Source organism: Alligator sinensis, unplaced genomic scaffold (assembly GCF_000455745.1).
Source record: "Alligator sinensis unplaced genomic scaffold, ASM45574v1 scaffold802_2, whole genome shotgun sequence".
Taxonomy (NCBI): domain Eukaryota; kingdom Metazoa; phylum Chordata; order Crocodylia; family Alligatoridae; genus Alligator; species Alligator sinensis.
The window spans coordinates 293,477-309,145 of record NW_005843022.1 but is presented as its reverse complement, the minus strand read 5'-3'; the positions used below and the strand labels follow the sequence as shown (position 1 = coordinate 309,145).

At 46.7% G+C, this 15,669-nt stretch overlaps 1 protein-coding gene across 3 annotated transcripts in view; it reads right to left on the bottom strand.

Moving 5' to 3' along the window:
* CUL5 (cullin 5) overlaps nt 1–15,357 on the bottom strand; it is a 58,561-nt gene extending 43,204 nt beyond the window's left edge. For 2 of the 3 annotated variants that reach the window (XM_025193149.1, XM_025193151.1), the window contains exons 1-2: nt 15,275–15,357; nt 1,309–1,418 (exon numbers count right to left, since the gene is read on the bottom strand). In XM_025193149.1, coding sequence (XP_025048934.1) covers nt 1,309–1,418; nt 15,275–15,337 — 173 coding nt within the window. In that variant the 5' untranslated portion in view covers nt 15,338–15,357. Of the gene's footprint in view, nt 1–1,308; nt 1,419–14,842; nt 15,090–15,274 lie in introns of those variants that run through there. The other variant, XM_025193150.1, reaches the window with a different exon arrangement.
* Nucleotides 15,358–15,669: the final 312 nt, after the last annotated feature.

The window sequence follows — 15,669 nt, the reverse complement described above, 5'->3', positions numbered from 1 at the left end:
GGGAGGCTATAGCCCCCCCAACCCTCCCCCCTCTACTTCCGCCCCAGTGCACTGGGCTCCAGAGCCCCACCCAGGTTTTGTGCCAGTGGCAGCTGCACACACATGTCTGGGTAGATGGCGGTGCAGCGGCCTGAGGCAGCACAACCCCAAACACCCACCCAGCCGAGGTGCAAGTGCAGTTGCCACCAGCATGGAGGTAGTGCGAGGGCTCTAGAGCCCCGGCATCAGCTCTGTCCTGGCAGTGACTGCACACACGCCTCAGGGCGCAGCATGGAGGAGGGGCCTGAGCCAGCACACAGATGCATGCCTCTGGGTAGATGGCAGTGGCGGGGCCAGGGTTGCACTGCCCCAGCCTCTCCCCAGCCCTGCACCTCAGTGGATGGTGGGGGAGGGTCTGGGGTTGCACTGCCTCAGGCCGTTCCCCCGCCATCTGCCCAGAGCAGTGTGTGCAGCCACTGCTGGGACAAAGCCTGGCTGGGGCTCTGGTGCCTAGTGGACCGGGGCCATGCTGGGAGGGTTTAGGGGGGCTATAGCCCCCCCCCATTCGCCTTAGCCTCCCTGCCCCCCCGTCCCCCCCAAATCACCCATAGCCACCCCTTCAGTACAAGTCGGGCCACCACCACCCACCCCACACAGCTGAGGCTGCCCCTCCCAGTGCTGCCCAGGCCAGCCACCCCACCCCACCCCATGCAGCTATCCCCTTCCCTCCCAGTGCTGCCTGGGCCATTGCCACCCATCCCGCGCACCTGAGCCCGCTCTGCTCCCACCCTCAGCACAGCCGCTTGTTATATAACAGCCATAACATTGTATATGTGGCTTGAAATGCAATCTCTTTGAAGGGAAAGATTATCTGCAGCCTATAAATAAACAGTAAAAAAGTGAAGCATTTAAGAGTGCTTTAAGTATTTAACATTTTTTATCATGTCATTTCTAGCTTCAGTGTCAGAGCAAGGATGGCTGGCTGTCCCCGGTAGGTTTGCTCATGCATGAAAACTTTACTATCAAAGCACGAAAGAATATGTACTCCCCTTTCCAAAAACACTGTGACAGGCTTGTGGGCAGATATAACATAATATCAAAGAAGCAAAAACCCTGTGCTTTTCAGTCTGTGTAAAACTTTATACAATTGCAATGAAAAAAAATGCAAAACAGCAGTGCTACTGTTTAGAAGAACTGAACTAGAATTTTTTGCAATGTTTTGCCTGTGAACAGTCTGATTTTACGTGATTTCTACAAGTGATATTATATCTTAATTTCCATCCAGTTATTCAAGAACTGCAGCTTAAAAAAAAAAAAAAAATTACTTACGAAAATAGATCAAACCACTGCTGTTTGGTGACAGATTCCTGGCGCAAAAGCTTCAGAACAATGGGGCGCATGGAATCCCATTTGTCTTCAAATTGAAGTGAACCTTTATTCTTTACAGAAAGAAACAAAAAACAAAATTTAAATGCAAGTCAAGTAAAAATGAATCTAAGTCTGTTATGACAGTTGGAGCTTTTCACATTTGCTAATATATCCTTTTAACGAAAGTTCAGAATTACTACAGCAATAAACTAAGCAAGCAAATGGATATACAATACTAAATAAAATTCAGACAAAAACTTCAGAATTATAACCCGCTTTAAAGAACTATAAAAGTTACCTTTCCTCACACATTAATTTATATATTCATGTAATATTAATGCCTTCTTGGCAAACATTTTAAATTAAATGATTGATTGTATATGAAAAAATAAGTCATGCTTACACTAAGAGACAAACTTAATATTGCTATTTAAAATAATTTCTAAGGATTGCATAAGATGCCACATACTTTTCTATCAGTGAGAATATTACCATCCTGGTCTCAGTAAGTTAGAGATATATATAACAAAATCTGTATTGTATTCAGAATACAGCAGTAATGATGAATATATTTTAGCCATTAGATGCGTCACACATTTAAATAATTCCAAACTATGAATATTTTGTGATATAGTTAAGATGCCCAAATTCATTTAAATAAACTTAAAAACCATTTACAGAAATTATACAGTTCTGATACTAAGAATGACAGTCTTAACTCCAGAAGCCCAAGGTTTACTAAATGTTCAATTCAATCAGTCTTGAGAGATAATGTAACAGAAACATGCACTTCTCCATAAAAACTGAATAGAGAAATCAGGAAACACAAACTTAAAAAAAACAAAACAACACCCCCCCCCCCCCCCCCCCCCAACAACTCAACTCCTTGTTGCATACATTTGAGAATCAGGGAAAAATATAGTACAAACTATAACTCCAGTCTTAACCTATTTTTTCTGATCTTGGAGTAGCATTCAGAGTAAGAATCAACATAACATGAGGCACTGAAATATCATATAGAAGATATTCCCTGTCTGAGGGATCTTAAATCACCCTTAAGTAAAACAATTAAGAAGTTTGATACATTCTTGACAGACTCAGTCACCAGTGTGGCTTGACCTAGGCAATCTGGATTTTCTTGAGAAGTTCTGTATTAATTATTCAGAAAATTATCATGAAGCAGGTACCCGTGCTAAAATGCAACATGTGGTTTTCTCCAAGACCCAGACTATTCCCAAGAGTACAAAATTTAGTGGAAGTGACAGTTCTCTGAAATTAAATTGCTTCTAGCTAAAAAAAATGATTTGGTAAAGTTTGAGACTGACCACTTACAGTGTGGCAAGTCAGAGCACATTCATGCTTTCTTAAAATGGTTAATCTTTCTCAATATTATAACAAATACTCTGCTCTCCCCATAGGTTGGGTGTCCTTGTTGCGCTGCATTCTTATTTAAGAAAAAAATTGTTGCCATAGGAACAGTTTCCTATCCTGAAGGTTTACCAGTTACTGTCCTTCAGATTTCTACAGGCTCATTCCTCTATCAAACCACCCAGGAAGCCAACTTCTTAAGGCATTTGTTTCATTAAATGACCAGTGAATTATTTTTTCTTCTTTTGCACAGAGGTAGGTCAGTAAATATCCATACTAATAACCTTATTGTTACATTATTAAAAGAATTATTTAAAATATAACCACAAGAATTACTAATTGAAAAGTATTCAACTTCTTGGGCTCAGTGGACAATGCAAATTATAATTGGGCCAGATCCTGTTACAGCAAAGGTGCACGGAGCATAGTTTAAAGGAAAGCAATGCAAGGATGGTTTACAATCACATAACTGCTGCATATTTCTTGCACCTTCTACCCCCTCCTACCCCCCGCCCCAGTCCCAGGATCACCATGTAGGGCTGTATCCAAGCATAAATGAAAACAGGGCCAAAATGGCAGCCAGAAACCGGCAACCATACTTTTTTTTCCAGGTACACAGACTACACTGGTAGCACAAAATGGTGGATGTGGAGGAAGGAAAAAGGATCATCTACATCAGGGGTGTCAGACTCAAGTGGGTTGGAGGGCTATCTTCTAGGCCTGTGCGAAGCAGCAAGTATTTGGCACTGTCCCGATTCGATTCAGTCAATTAGGATACGGAGATTTGGCGCCTATTCAGAGATATGGCCATAAACTATACAGGCAGGAGTCCTTGACGTTAGACACAGCTGCCTCAGGCTGGTAAGTCTGTTGTGGTGGGCGAAGGGGGGAGAGAAGGAGCGTTGGGGGGTAGGGCGCAGATCAATGCCTCCACAGCAAGGGAGGGATTGGGGCTGGGACAAGCTGCCCAGTGGGGGGAGGGGGGAGGCAGCCGCCGCAGGACCCTGGCAGTGGGGATCCCACCACTGCACGCCGCCAGTCCAGGAGCTGCTCTTCTGGTGGCTCCTCCGGTGGAAAGTTGCCAGTCCAGGAGGGCATGGGAGCAGGTGTATGACCCTGGATCTGCATGGGGGAGGCTGGGCTGTGCTCTGGATGGGCAGCAGAAGGTGCTGGGAGCAGGGGTTATGCCCTCCCACGACTCACCCAGCCAGGGCAGGAAGGCACAGGACAGTGCTGCTGCGCTGCCTCAGACAAGCCGCTCCAGCCTCCCTGTGCCTCCCGGACAAGCTGAGGCTTTGCCCCAGCTGGGCGAGCAGTGGCAGGTCATGGGGTCAAGCGCATGCACCTGGATTGGGGTGGGGCCGGCAGTAGGGGCTACAGGGAATTTTAGGGTGGCTGCAGCGCCCTCATAGCCTCCACTCCACTGCGCTCTGCAGGGTGGGCAGAGCCAGGCCTGTGCTCTGGGCTGCGGCTGGGGCTAGCCTCCCAGAGTGCAGCCCAGTCCAGCTTGCCTTGTGCAAATCCAGGGGCACATGCTTGCTCCCATGCCCTCCTGGACTGGCGGCAAGAGCTGCCAGAGGAGCCACTGGAAGAACAGCTCCTGGACTGGCGGCACACAGTGGTGGGAGCCCACCTCCCCAGGTGGGCAGCTTGTCGCAGCCCCGATCCCTCCCTCACTGTGGAGGCATTGATCTGCCACACCCCCCATGAACGCCTCAGTGGTATGGCGAGTGGTGTGGCAAGTGGCAACTAGTGACTGCACGCAGACACCACCAGCAGTGTCAGCAGCAGGGGGGCAAAGCCAAGCAGCAACTGCCCACAGACGCTGGCAGCGCCCAATCTTAGGGGGTGCACATGCACACAAGTGTACCCCCTATGTTTTGCCAATGCCCCCCCACGCTCCTTCCCTCCCCCCTCTGCCCACCACAACAGACTTACCAGCTGGAAGCCGCTGAGTCCAGCGTGGTCAAGGACTGCTGCCTGTTTAAGTCTCTGGCCAAATCTCCGAATCGACGCTAAATCCCTCCAAGTCGATTCTGGGGGCTTCCAAATCAATTCAGATCATTTAATGAGGCTCCCAATTTGGATTTGGATTCAGAGATTCAGCTGCTGAATCGGGCCGAATCTCCTCCAAACTGAATCAGCTACCAAAACTCTGCACAGCCCTTCTGCTCTTTTCAGGTGCCTGCAGGCTGCACCCCAGCAGCACTATGAACAGAAGTGGTGGTCCCAAGGCAGCAGCTAGCACCCTGTGTGTGAGACCCTGTGCCACCACAGCCAGAGTCAGGGCTCCGGCCATGGTGGCAGGATTTCCCATGGCAGCAGTCCATGTACTAGTGTGGGTGGCAGCCCCAGCAGCACCACAGTCAAAGTACTACCAACACTGCTGGAGCCCTAGTTCTGGCTGCAGAGGCAAAGCTTCCTGCAGCAGCAGGAAACGTGCTGGTGAGAGTCGAGGTGCTATCAACCCAAACATCACCATCGTTTGAAACTCTGCCATCAGGGAGCTTTCACTGGGGCACAGGTAACCCTAGCTGTACTGTGGTCAAAGGCTCCACCACAATGTCCAGAGCTCAGGCTTTAGCCATAATAGCAGGCCTTCCCACAGCAGCTGCCAGATCCCCAGCACTGCAGGCAGAAGCCAGTGTCTGCCTCTCAGTGGGGTGCTGACAGACAATCTGACCAGTACTGTAGATTCCCACAGTGGCAGCTCACATCCTGGCGAGAGCCAGGACACTGACAGCCCCAGTGGCACTGTGGGTAAACCAGTGGGCTAGAGCCAGGGTCTAGTGCGGTAGCAGGGCTTCCCATGGTAGCAGAGTGCTCTGGTGAGAGCCAGAAGTGCAGGCAGCTCCAGCAGCACTATGGTTGGAAGCTCCACCACTGCAACTGGAGCCTGTTGAGCTAGGTCTTTTGCCCCAGTTTTGATAACAGTGGCAGGGCTTACAGTGTTATCTCCCTGAGGCAATGGCTGCCACTGTGGGCAGCCCCATCACAGCCAGAGCCACGGCAAAATTCTGCAGGGTGGATGACTCGAGTCAGTGGGCCAGATCTGGACTGCAGGCCTTGTTTGACATCCCTGATATACATCAAAGCAGAACTCCCACTAGGGTGATTTTCCAATATCAGGCAACAACAAGGATCTACCTACAGTACAGTACAAAGCACCTATATCATGCTGGAGAATCAGTCTCAGTTCAATATTCACAAAGGTACACAGACGTGCTGATGCTGGACTCTGGCATCTAAATCTGGAAACAGAATTGACAGTCTTGATTCCCTATACTTTAAAAAGGGAAACATTTAATGCCCATGATCAAGACTCAAAACACCCAGCACACTGAATGGGGAAATCCCTAAGCTACACAAGAACTACCAAAGAGTTTTACCTGAAATCTTCTGTCCCCCATAGTTTTGCTGCCTACGCAAGACAGATTCCCAACCCATAAGCCTCTCAGGTTGAGTAAGTTCCAGCCTACATCTCCCACTACCCAGGAGAATGTCCCAGCTTAAAGATCAGGCTGGGATGGAAATATTTTCCCCACCTCTTCTTTCAAAGCTGGCCCACTGCACAGAAAGGAATGGGGCCCAAGAAGAGTAAACATGACTAGCCAAGCAATAAGGATATTCATCTATGATGGGAGAAGTCTTAGGTTCTCATTCTTGCTTTAGGGACTGCTTTGGCATTAGTATAGTTCGATGAAATACAGAAATAGTCCTTGAGCCAGGAACCAGAACCCAAGACTCCCTTATGTCAGGTAAATGTCCTTGTATTAAGGGGTTACCAAGTCTTGCTCCCTCTCTGACACTGAGGCTCTTGTATTCTTTCTTATAGTGGCCCAACTTCAACAAGATGCATGGAGAGTACTTTTCAGACTCAGCATACCCTAGCCTCCAGCCTGGCAGCTGGAGCCTTCTCCTGGAAAGTGGGAGATATGGATTTGAGCCTATTCAAGCTGAGAAAAATCTAAAACTAGGACAAGTACTCTACTTCCAGGGCAAGTACTCTATTCATTATGCTATTATGTAGAACAGTGGTTGTCAACCAGGGGTACAGGTACCCCTAGGGGTACTTAAAAAGGTCCTAGGGGATAAGCAGACCTAATACAGCCAATAAATGTTGTGTGCGTGCATGCAGCTACAGCACAGCATGCAGGCAGCCAGAAGACCAGCCAGGTTCCACTGGTAAATGTGGTTGTGAGGGAAGTGGTCTGCAGGCTGCAGATTGAGGCCCCAGTGGTGGGGGAGGGAGTAGGGCTGGGGCGGCCCAGCCAGTGTGGGGCGCCAGACTGAACCGTGAGGAGGGCATGGGGGGTGCATGCCCCCCAGATCTGCATGCAGGATAGGTGGCAGCAGCACTAGGAGTGGGGCTTCAGCCTCCCCAGAATTCGTTGTAGCCCCTTCCCAGCACTGCCGCTGCCTGCCCCGACCGCAGCCTGGCCCAGCCCCAGCCCTGCACACAGATCTGGGGGCACATAGCCCCCATGCTGTCCTGGGGTGTGCACAGTGGCGGGAGCCACCCCTCCCTCCCTGGACAAGTCACTTGTAGCCTCAATAGAGGGCCCCCTCCCCGTGCTCGGGGCAGGTGGTGGCGGCACTGAGAGAGGTCCTGCAGTCACCTCAGCATTCGTCGTAGCCAAGGTTCCCTCTAAGGTGCGTGCGCGCGTGCCCACGCACAAAAAAAATAAAATCTTGCTGCGCATTAGCTTTGTAATACCGCGCGCTCTCATCTGGAGAGAAGCTGGGCTGCAGTTTCCAAGAAACCCGGAGTGCAGTGGAGGCACTGGGGCCGGTAGTTAGTTACCGCTTGACTGCACTCCACTCCTCACCACGCTGGCATCCCCGTGTCGAGAGAGAGTGGCATGATGCAGGCAGCGGCTCTTCCCTGAGGCAAGGCAGGGGTGGGGACAGGGGCTGGGGCCAAGCCAGGCACCACGCGGGTTCCGCTGGCTCCAGGGAACTGCTCCATTTCCCAGCCCCTTTGGGCGAGCTTCGTCCAGATGCCATGTGTCTCCTTGCTGCCTGGTCTGCCCAGTGGCAGGACGCACAAGACTCCCCACTGCTTTCAAAGGCTACAGAGACACGGAGGCAGTGTTGATCATTTTTGAAAGAGTGATTAAATCTGTGAGATAGATAGGGCACACCAGACAGACTTTCAGTGTTTCACAGTACCTGAGAGCTTTACAGAGTATATTAAATGACGTGATTTATGTCTGTCACATGAAATCCATTCTCTTTTGCATGCTGTCCTCAGGTGGAGAATTATACCTAAACTTTTCTGTTTTGGTAGGGTTTTTTATATTTTAATTTTTAAAAAATAAAATATATATAGTTTAGTATTTCAAGAATCTTTTCTCCCAAATAATGTTGTGAGAATAGTTTGTTCAGTGCACTGAAAGGTGGAGGCAAGACCAATTCGAGAATAGACCAAAGTGGCACACTCACAGATCACTAAGCCTTAGAGGGAACATTGGTTGTAGCCCACCCAGCCCCAAACACAACATGGCCCAGACCCTGCTGGGAAGAGTCCAGTGCTGGCCTCAGCCCATCCTGCCCTGGCCTCAGACCGTCCTGCCCCTCACGTAGATCCAAGGGCACATGCCCCGCATGCCCTCCCGGGTACACATAGCTGTGGGAGCCACACCCCGTGCAGCTCAGTCCCATGCCCCACCCTGGCATGTGCAGCCCCTGCCCCAGTCCCACTTCCTTCCCCACTGCTGGGCTGGCCTGCCCTACCCCGCTTGCAAATCCAGGGGCACCGCCCCCCCACCCCATGCCTTCCTGATGGGAGCTGCCCCGCCCCCCCCAAACGAGCTGTGGCTCTGTCCCGCACCACACTCATCCCCACCTGTGCAGCCCCAGCCCCACTACCTTCCTCACCGCAGGGGCCTCGATCTGCCCCTCCCACCCCTTAAAAACAAGAAAAAAAAATATAAAAGGGGTACATAAGCTGCAACTTTGAGAGAAAAGGGGTACACTTGTTAAAAAAGGTTGAAAACCCCTGATGTAGACGTTACACCACCACTTTTCTCCAAAGTTGTTTGGATGAAAGTAGTCATGGGTGTTGAACTCAATGCTGTTAGACATGCTTAAGCACATCAAATAGATCAGGGTCCCTAGGGGACTCAGGCACAGGGATGCCTATTTTACAAGTCCCAAAGGGCCGTATGTGCAAGGCAGACAAAAGCTTGGCTCAGAATCACTTTTCATGTGAAAGAAAGTTTTCTGGAAAAAATATAGGTTCTAGGAGTTCTTCCAAAGAAAATCAGGTGAAATTCTGATTAAAAGCTTTCTTAGATTTAAGTGCTTATGCTCCTCTGTGAATCCTACCCTGAAAGACTTGGGAAGCAAGCCAGTGGGACCTGGTACCCCTTAAAGTTACTCGGGTCCTTTTTAAAATCCCACTCTTTTAAAGGCAAGGAGACTTACATCCTGATAATTGTTACAATATAAAAATAGAATTTTTTTCTGTGTGTGTTACGATCCTGCCCAATTATAGCACCATTACTTTAAGGAAAAATAATTCTAAGGGCCGTCATCCTTTGAATAACAGATTCTGTAGAAATTCTACAGCTTGAATAACTGTAGTAGGCCTGGAGCATCTGTTGGACAACCCCTGCTATCACAAAAAACTCATTTAGAGTGACCCGAGCTATAATGACCTGACCAAAATCACAACAATGAGATACAATTGTTAAAAACCTACCCTTTTCCAACACAGCATGCAACAGTGGTTTGAATCCTTTCATACCACAGAACCATAGAGAAGGGCTGGAAGAGACTTCCAGAGGCCATCTAGTCCAATCCTTTACCTGAGGCAGGATCATTCCTTATCCACGCAGTCCTACACAATTCATAATCTCAACTCTACATAAGACCACTGTTAACCTTGACATAACAAAGACCTAACACCCTAACATGCCACAGGTAATGTAGGAACTCTGACAGCCAACATCCTGCTTCTATGAAATGCTGTCAGTATATGCTCAAGAGATCCCAGGTAGAGGGCCACACCCCTGCTACAGAGGAAGACACAAACCCCCACAGCCTGTACCAATCTGAACACGGGGTAAACTTCCTTCCCGATCCCAAATGTGGCAATCAGCCTGACCCTGGGCAAAGCCAGGAACCTGCGGCTTTGCTCCCAGAAGGAACACTGGCACACCCAGTCAAAGTCCCCAGCCTTCGCTGTCGCCAACAACCAATGACAGAGGAAGGCTTAAAAACACCCTGGCATGTAGCAGAAAAGGGAGCAAGGGTGGAAGGAGGGTGAACAGGGGCAACTACAAAATCCCAGAAGCATGGAAAATACCCATAACAGAGCTTAGGCATAGCTACACCTAGATCATCCCTAAGCAGTGGCTATCCAACCCGTTCTTTCCATCACTGGAGGTGTTCAAGTTCACAATTTCCCTAGGCAGTCTATTCTACTGCCTCACTATATTTAACAGTAAAAAAGGTTTTTCCATATATCCAATCTAAACTTACTTTGCTGCAACTTCAAGCCATTGGTCTGAATTCTCCTCTCGGCAAGCAAGACAGAAAAGGTGCTTTCCCTCTTCTTTATGGCACCCCTTCAAGAATTTGAAGAGTGCCATCATTTCCCCTCTTAAGTACCTTCTCCATAAGCTCAATATGCCTAGCTCTTTTAGCCTCTCCGCATCTGACTTGCTAAGTCTTTGATCATCTTTACTGGACCATCTCTCACTTCACATCCTTTTAAAAATATGAAGCCCAAAACTGCATCCAATACTCCAAATGAGGCCTAACCTATCACATCCCATGTCTTGCACCTAATTCTTCTACTGATACATCCCAAAACTGAATCTGTCTGCCGCAAAACCCCTACACCCAACTCCATAGGGCCTGTGAACTGATGCAGAGCCAAACAACCTAGCCTGGTAATGGCAGTGTACCTCCTCCAGGCCCACTCCGCCATAATCCCCAGTCTCTTTGCAGAATCCTTGATGACCTATCCAGAGGCCCATGATTCTGCAGAGGACAGTTTGAAAAGCACCATCATACAGGATTCCACTACTGAATTTTACCTTACAGAAAGTCTGAATGGTACATTGTTCTGCTATTAGTCAGTTCAGACAAAAAAAGCCTTACAGTGTGAAATTTCTTCTGAAGGATCTTTTCTGAAATTAATTTAACAGATCTCTCAAAAATCCCAGAAAATTATTTCTATATTCAAAGTGCTGAAATTTTGAAGAGAACTACTTTTTAAGTACAAAATCCTTCAACTTCAATCATAGAGTCATAGCTGATATCTTTACAATGTTTTATATTACAAGAACAGCTGAAAGTCCCATATGGGGATATGGCCTTTGTACTAGGTACTGTACAAAAATCCCTGAGACAGAGGCTCCCTTCACTTAAGCTTACAAAAAATCTTCAATACACAATTTGGTATATTAAGTTCTTTTCATTGCTTGTTGCTTCAATAGAAGGTACAAGTATAAATGTCTCTAAAAGTCACATTGTCTCTGAAAAACATTAACAGCTCTCCTTGGTCAGGTTACTTTGTTACCCTGTTAGTCTGACACCTTAAGTAAGGCAGAGACAGGATAGCACCTTAGAGATCAAATAGTTTGGAGAAGTATAAGCTTTTGTAGGCAAGTCTACTTTGTTAGATGTCACCTACGAAAGCTTATACTTCTCCAAACTAGTTAGTTTCTAAGGTGCTACCCTCTCCTGCCTTTTGCTATACTTGTGAAACAATCAAAAGGTATACTTGTGAAACAATCAAAAGGTGGCCTGCTTCATTTGACAGGCATTTCTGTTCCCAATCAACTGCTCTCACAGCAGGATTAACCAACTCGATATACCAACTGTTAAGCAGAGTAGGATGAGCCATGCCAGCCATGAGAAACTTGTATTTTCACTCGCAATGTCCTCCCATGCTTTCCTCTGAAACTTCTCCAGCCTGGTCTTATGGATTTGATTTTGGAAGTAGCAAAAAGCCAGTTCAGTACTTGGGTTAAGTGAATAGAGTCTTCTTGCTTTATTAAAACTGTCCTTACTTTATTTTTGGCACAAAAATCTCAAAAATAAATCAAATTAAATATCTCATGCTTTGCACCTAGTTACGTGAATAAAGCTAATTTCTTTGCTAACTATAGGAAAACATAACAAGTATGTTACTATTTTTTATGCAATGTATCTGGTAAGACCTAAACATATGAAGAATGAAATGTATTTTTAAACATCAAATATTCCATTAGAGCTAGCATGACTCACTAACTAGGAGGACTCATTACAGAATGCTGAAGAGGAAACACTATGAGGGGAAGTTCATGGTTTCTTGTTCCCTACCTTATTCCACATCCAGGGTATGATCTAGACTTTCATAGGTGAGACTACGAGGTGTTTACATTTTTTTAAATTCCCTCCCTAATGCCCAAAATAGGCAAAGAGTTCCTAAACTTGCTGAACTGCCTGTCATGGAGTTCTAAACCTTTTTATTAATCTCACTGATGAGCTCAGCTGTTTTCTTACGAGGACCTGAAAAGACCTCCCTCACTAAAAAAAAATCAAAGCAAGAAAGGGTTCCAATTAGGATGGCCCACATACCACCACTAGTCAACACACAGAGTAATGGTGTTGTTGTGTAGTGATATTTGTAGTGAACAAATATTATGCATCGGGGGTATGAGCAGTAGTAGTTTTCAGGTAAAGGAGTATGCAACCAAAAAAGTTTGAAAACCTCTGACACGGACTAAACAGTAATCAAGTACTGGGAGTTTTCAGTGGTCATCATCCTAGGTCACATCTGAATCAGTGACCTGGAGGCAAATAAAAAAAATGCGGTGTTAAAATCCATATTCTAAAACCTCCATGAAGTTAATTTCTCCGATTGTCTCTCCCCAGCCCACCCCCCGCAAATTACAGTTTGTGAACAAAGGTATGGGGGAGAAAAAAGATAATCCAAATCTTTGCTAAAGAAGAATACTCCCGACTAGTTCTGTTTAGATTAGAACTGTTATCAAATCATGACAACTGTCAGTTTAATTTCATGTTACCAATTGCCACTAATACACAAATTCCTATTCTGAAGGTCAGGAATTAAAATAAGACTATATAAAACATGGCAAAGAGCTAGAAGTACAAATGGAGTAACTCACTTTATATAAGAGCTCTTCACAATGTTCTGTTTCCCAAATGTCATTCCATACATTAACAGTTTTAACTTGCCTGGAACATTATTCACATGTCAGCTCTCCTCACAGGCACTACCTGACTGTGACTTTTAAGGTTTCATTTCATCAAGTATCACTGTAGCACCATGCCTTGCTAATAAAGGATTTTTTCCCCTTTTACTGCTTTGTAACCTCTCCTTATTGACAAGCATTACATAGCATACACACAAAAAACTCAGCAGGCAGGCTTTAGGTGGCAACAGTTATAACAACATTTTTCCAAATCTGAATGTCACATAACATAACATCCCTTTTTACAATCGTGATGCTATGATGCAAAGTAGTACAGTAGAGACATAGCAAGGAGCACAGTACAAGAACCTACATAAAACAGAAACTGGTAAATAAGGCACTGGCCTAGAAGTCAGGAGACCTAAATTCTATTCTTGGCTCTGCTGCTGACCTACTGTGGGACTGTAGGCAAATCACATCACCCTTCTATGCCTGTTCTTCCTACTCTTTGTCTTATCTGTTTCATCTCTAAGCTCTCTGGGGCAAGGAGAGTCTTCTTCAGTGTACATACAAAGCCCAGCACAATGAGGTCCTGATCTCAGCTGGAGTCTCTAAGTGAAACTTGTAAACACCTAAAAAGAGACACACATTTGATTACTTTGGTGTACCTGGCAGTTGGGGTTTTTATTTTTACTTAATAATAATAATAATAATAATAATAATAATAATACTGTCTTGTGCCAACCTAAGAGATTAATTTATGGACGAGATGTATGGCTTAAAAGTGCTTAAATCTAACATGCAATCAATCACCACCTGTCCTAACCAGCAACTCTTACAACTGGTAGTGCAGCTACAGTGGTTACCACACAAAGCAGATAGGAAGGAGAGTGGGGCTTTAAATGTATGAAGTGGTAATTAATCAGAACTACAAAAGAGTCTTCATTACATAACCACAGTTAGCATGAATTATTTGCTGACATCTTAGGCAATCCTTAAAAGAAACAAGTCAGCAAGAGGTATCCAAAGTACAGAGCCAGAAATATTAGTTGAAAGCTGAAGAGTCCATGCGTGTCTGGTGTGGTCCAGGTTGATCAGACAAGAGACGGGGGTGAAAGAGAACAGCTGAAACAAGCGGACCAGTAAATGGGATGAGATTAACTACTTAAAAAGGGAAAGAAACACAAAAGGGCAGGAATTAGGACACAGTTTAAACCCCATCCTGCAATAGACTTTCCCCTCCATACGGTGCCCTACTGACTCCAATGAAATTCTGTACCGATGCTACAGCCTGCTTGCACCGACTCTCAGGCCTTGTCTTTACTAGGATTAAAGTAGGGTTAACTAAACCTGACACACTCAATCACATGGTCTTCTGTACATGTCCCCTAAAAATGCCTGCTCTTGACCTTTTCTTTCCTATCTTTTAGGGCCATCCCTCCAATTTCCAGAAAGTTTAAAGAGATATACATATCATATTCTGGAAGGGTATAAATGTACTGCAAAGCAAGCTTCACTTCATGCTAGTATGCTTTATGGAGAACAGTTTGCTAAGCATCAGGAAGGAGTTTCTATTTATTGGATCAAACTCTTGTGCAACTTCTAGCAGTTTTTGTTGCCTCAGTTTCCTCTTTGTAAGAGGCCTTATATTTGGCTGCCTTTTATAAAGCTCTCTCAACTGTTCTGATGAAAAGTTACTACTTAATTTTATTTAAAAGCACAAGACATCAGTAATGCCTCTTTCACTCATATTTCTATACCACCTTTGCCAAGAGAGCATCACTGTATATTTAGAATACAACTGCAACTGTTCTTTGAAATGAAATGTTTATGAAAAAGTCATCACGCTACACCTAAGCCTGCTGCCATGCAGAGCTCCCTGAACGGTTAACGCCTTACACTGTCCTCTCACTTAGTAGAAGCATTGTTTTCCAGTAGAATACAGTCAAATCCGGTGGGCCAAGTGTCCTTACATCTGCTTAAAGGCTGTGTAATTCTGTTTCCACAAAGGAAGTGTGTCAGTATCCAATAACTCCCAAGCACGCTGCAAGTAACATCACACGGTGAAAGAGCAATGATCAAATGGGACACTCTAGAGGTGTCAAACTCATCTGGCCCTGGGACAGCATTAACTCCCATGGATACTGGCTCCTCTGACAGTGTAGCTCTGGCAGTTAAGCGGGAAGGTTAATACTGTCATCATCGCAGACCTGCATCCTCAGCAAGGATCCTAAGTTGGGAATCTGGCAACAGGGTAAGCAACAGCAGTGTTAACCCCCTGCCTGGGGGCTGATACAGCAGCCATGGTGGTTGACCACTACTGCTGCCTGCCCCACTGCCCACACGTCTAGCCCCACAGGTGGGATCCGGAGACTGCAAGAAGCCCTGTAGGCCGTGTGACCCACCTCTGCAGGCCAGATTCGACCCTGACACACCGTCCATACACCACGTGCCGAAACACCGCTCATCACAACAGTACTCAACTCGCTCTCCACATCCCTGGCGTCGCTTCTCAGGAGCCCCCCGGGTTTGCGCAACCCCCCCCCCCCCCGCGGGTCAAGCAATCGGAGCCACATCCTCTGCCCCCGCCCGGGAACTTGGCACCCCTTCTCCTCCGGGTGCCAAGCCCCCGTGACTCGGCCCTTTCGCAAGAGGTCCCCAGCCCTCAACGCCGCTCCTTCCCCAGCAGAGAGCGGGGCAAGGTGCCCCTCGCCCCCGGCGGCAGGTCGCCTGGCACCAGGCGCCGTAACAGGTTGGCAGGAGCCACCCAGGGAAGAGCAGGGCTGCAGCTCGGGCCCCC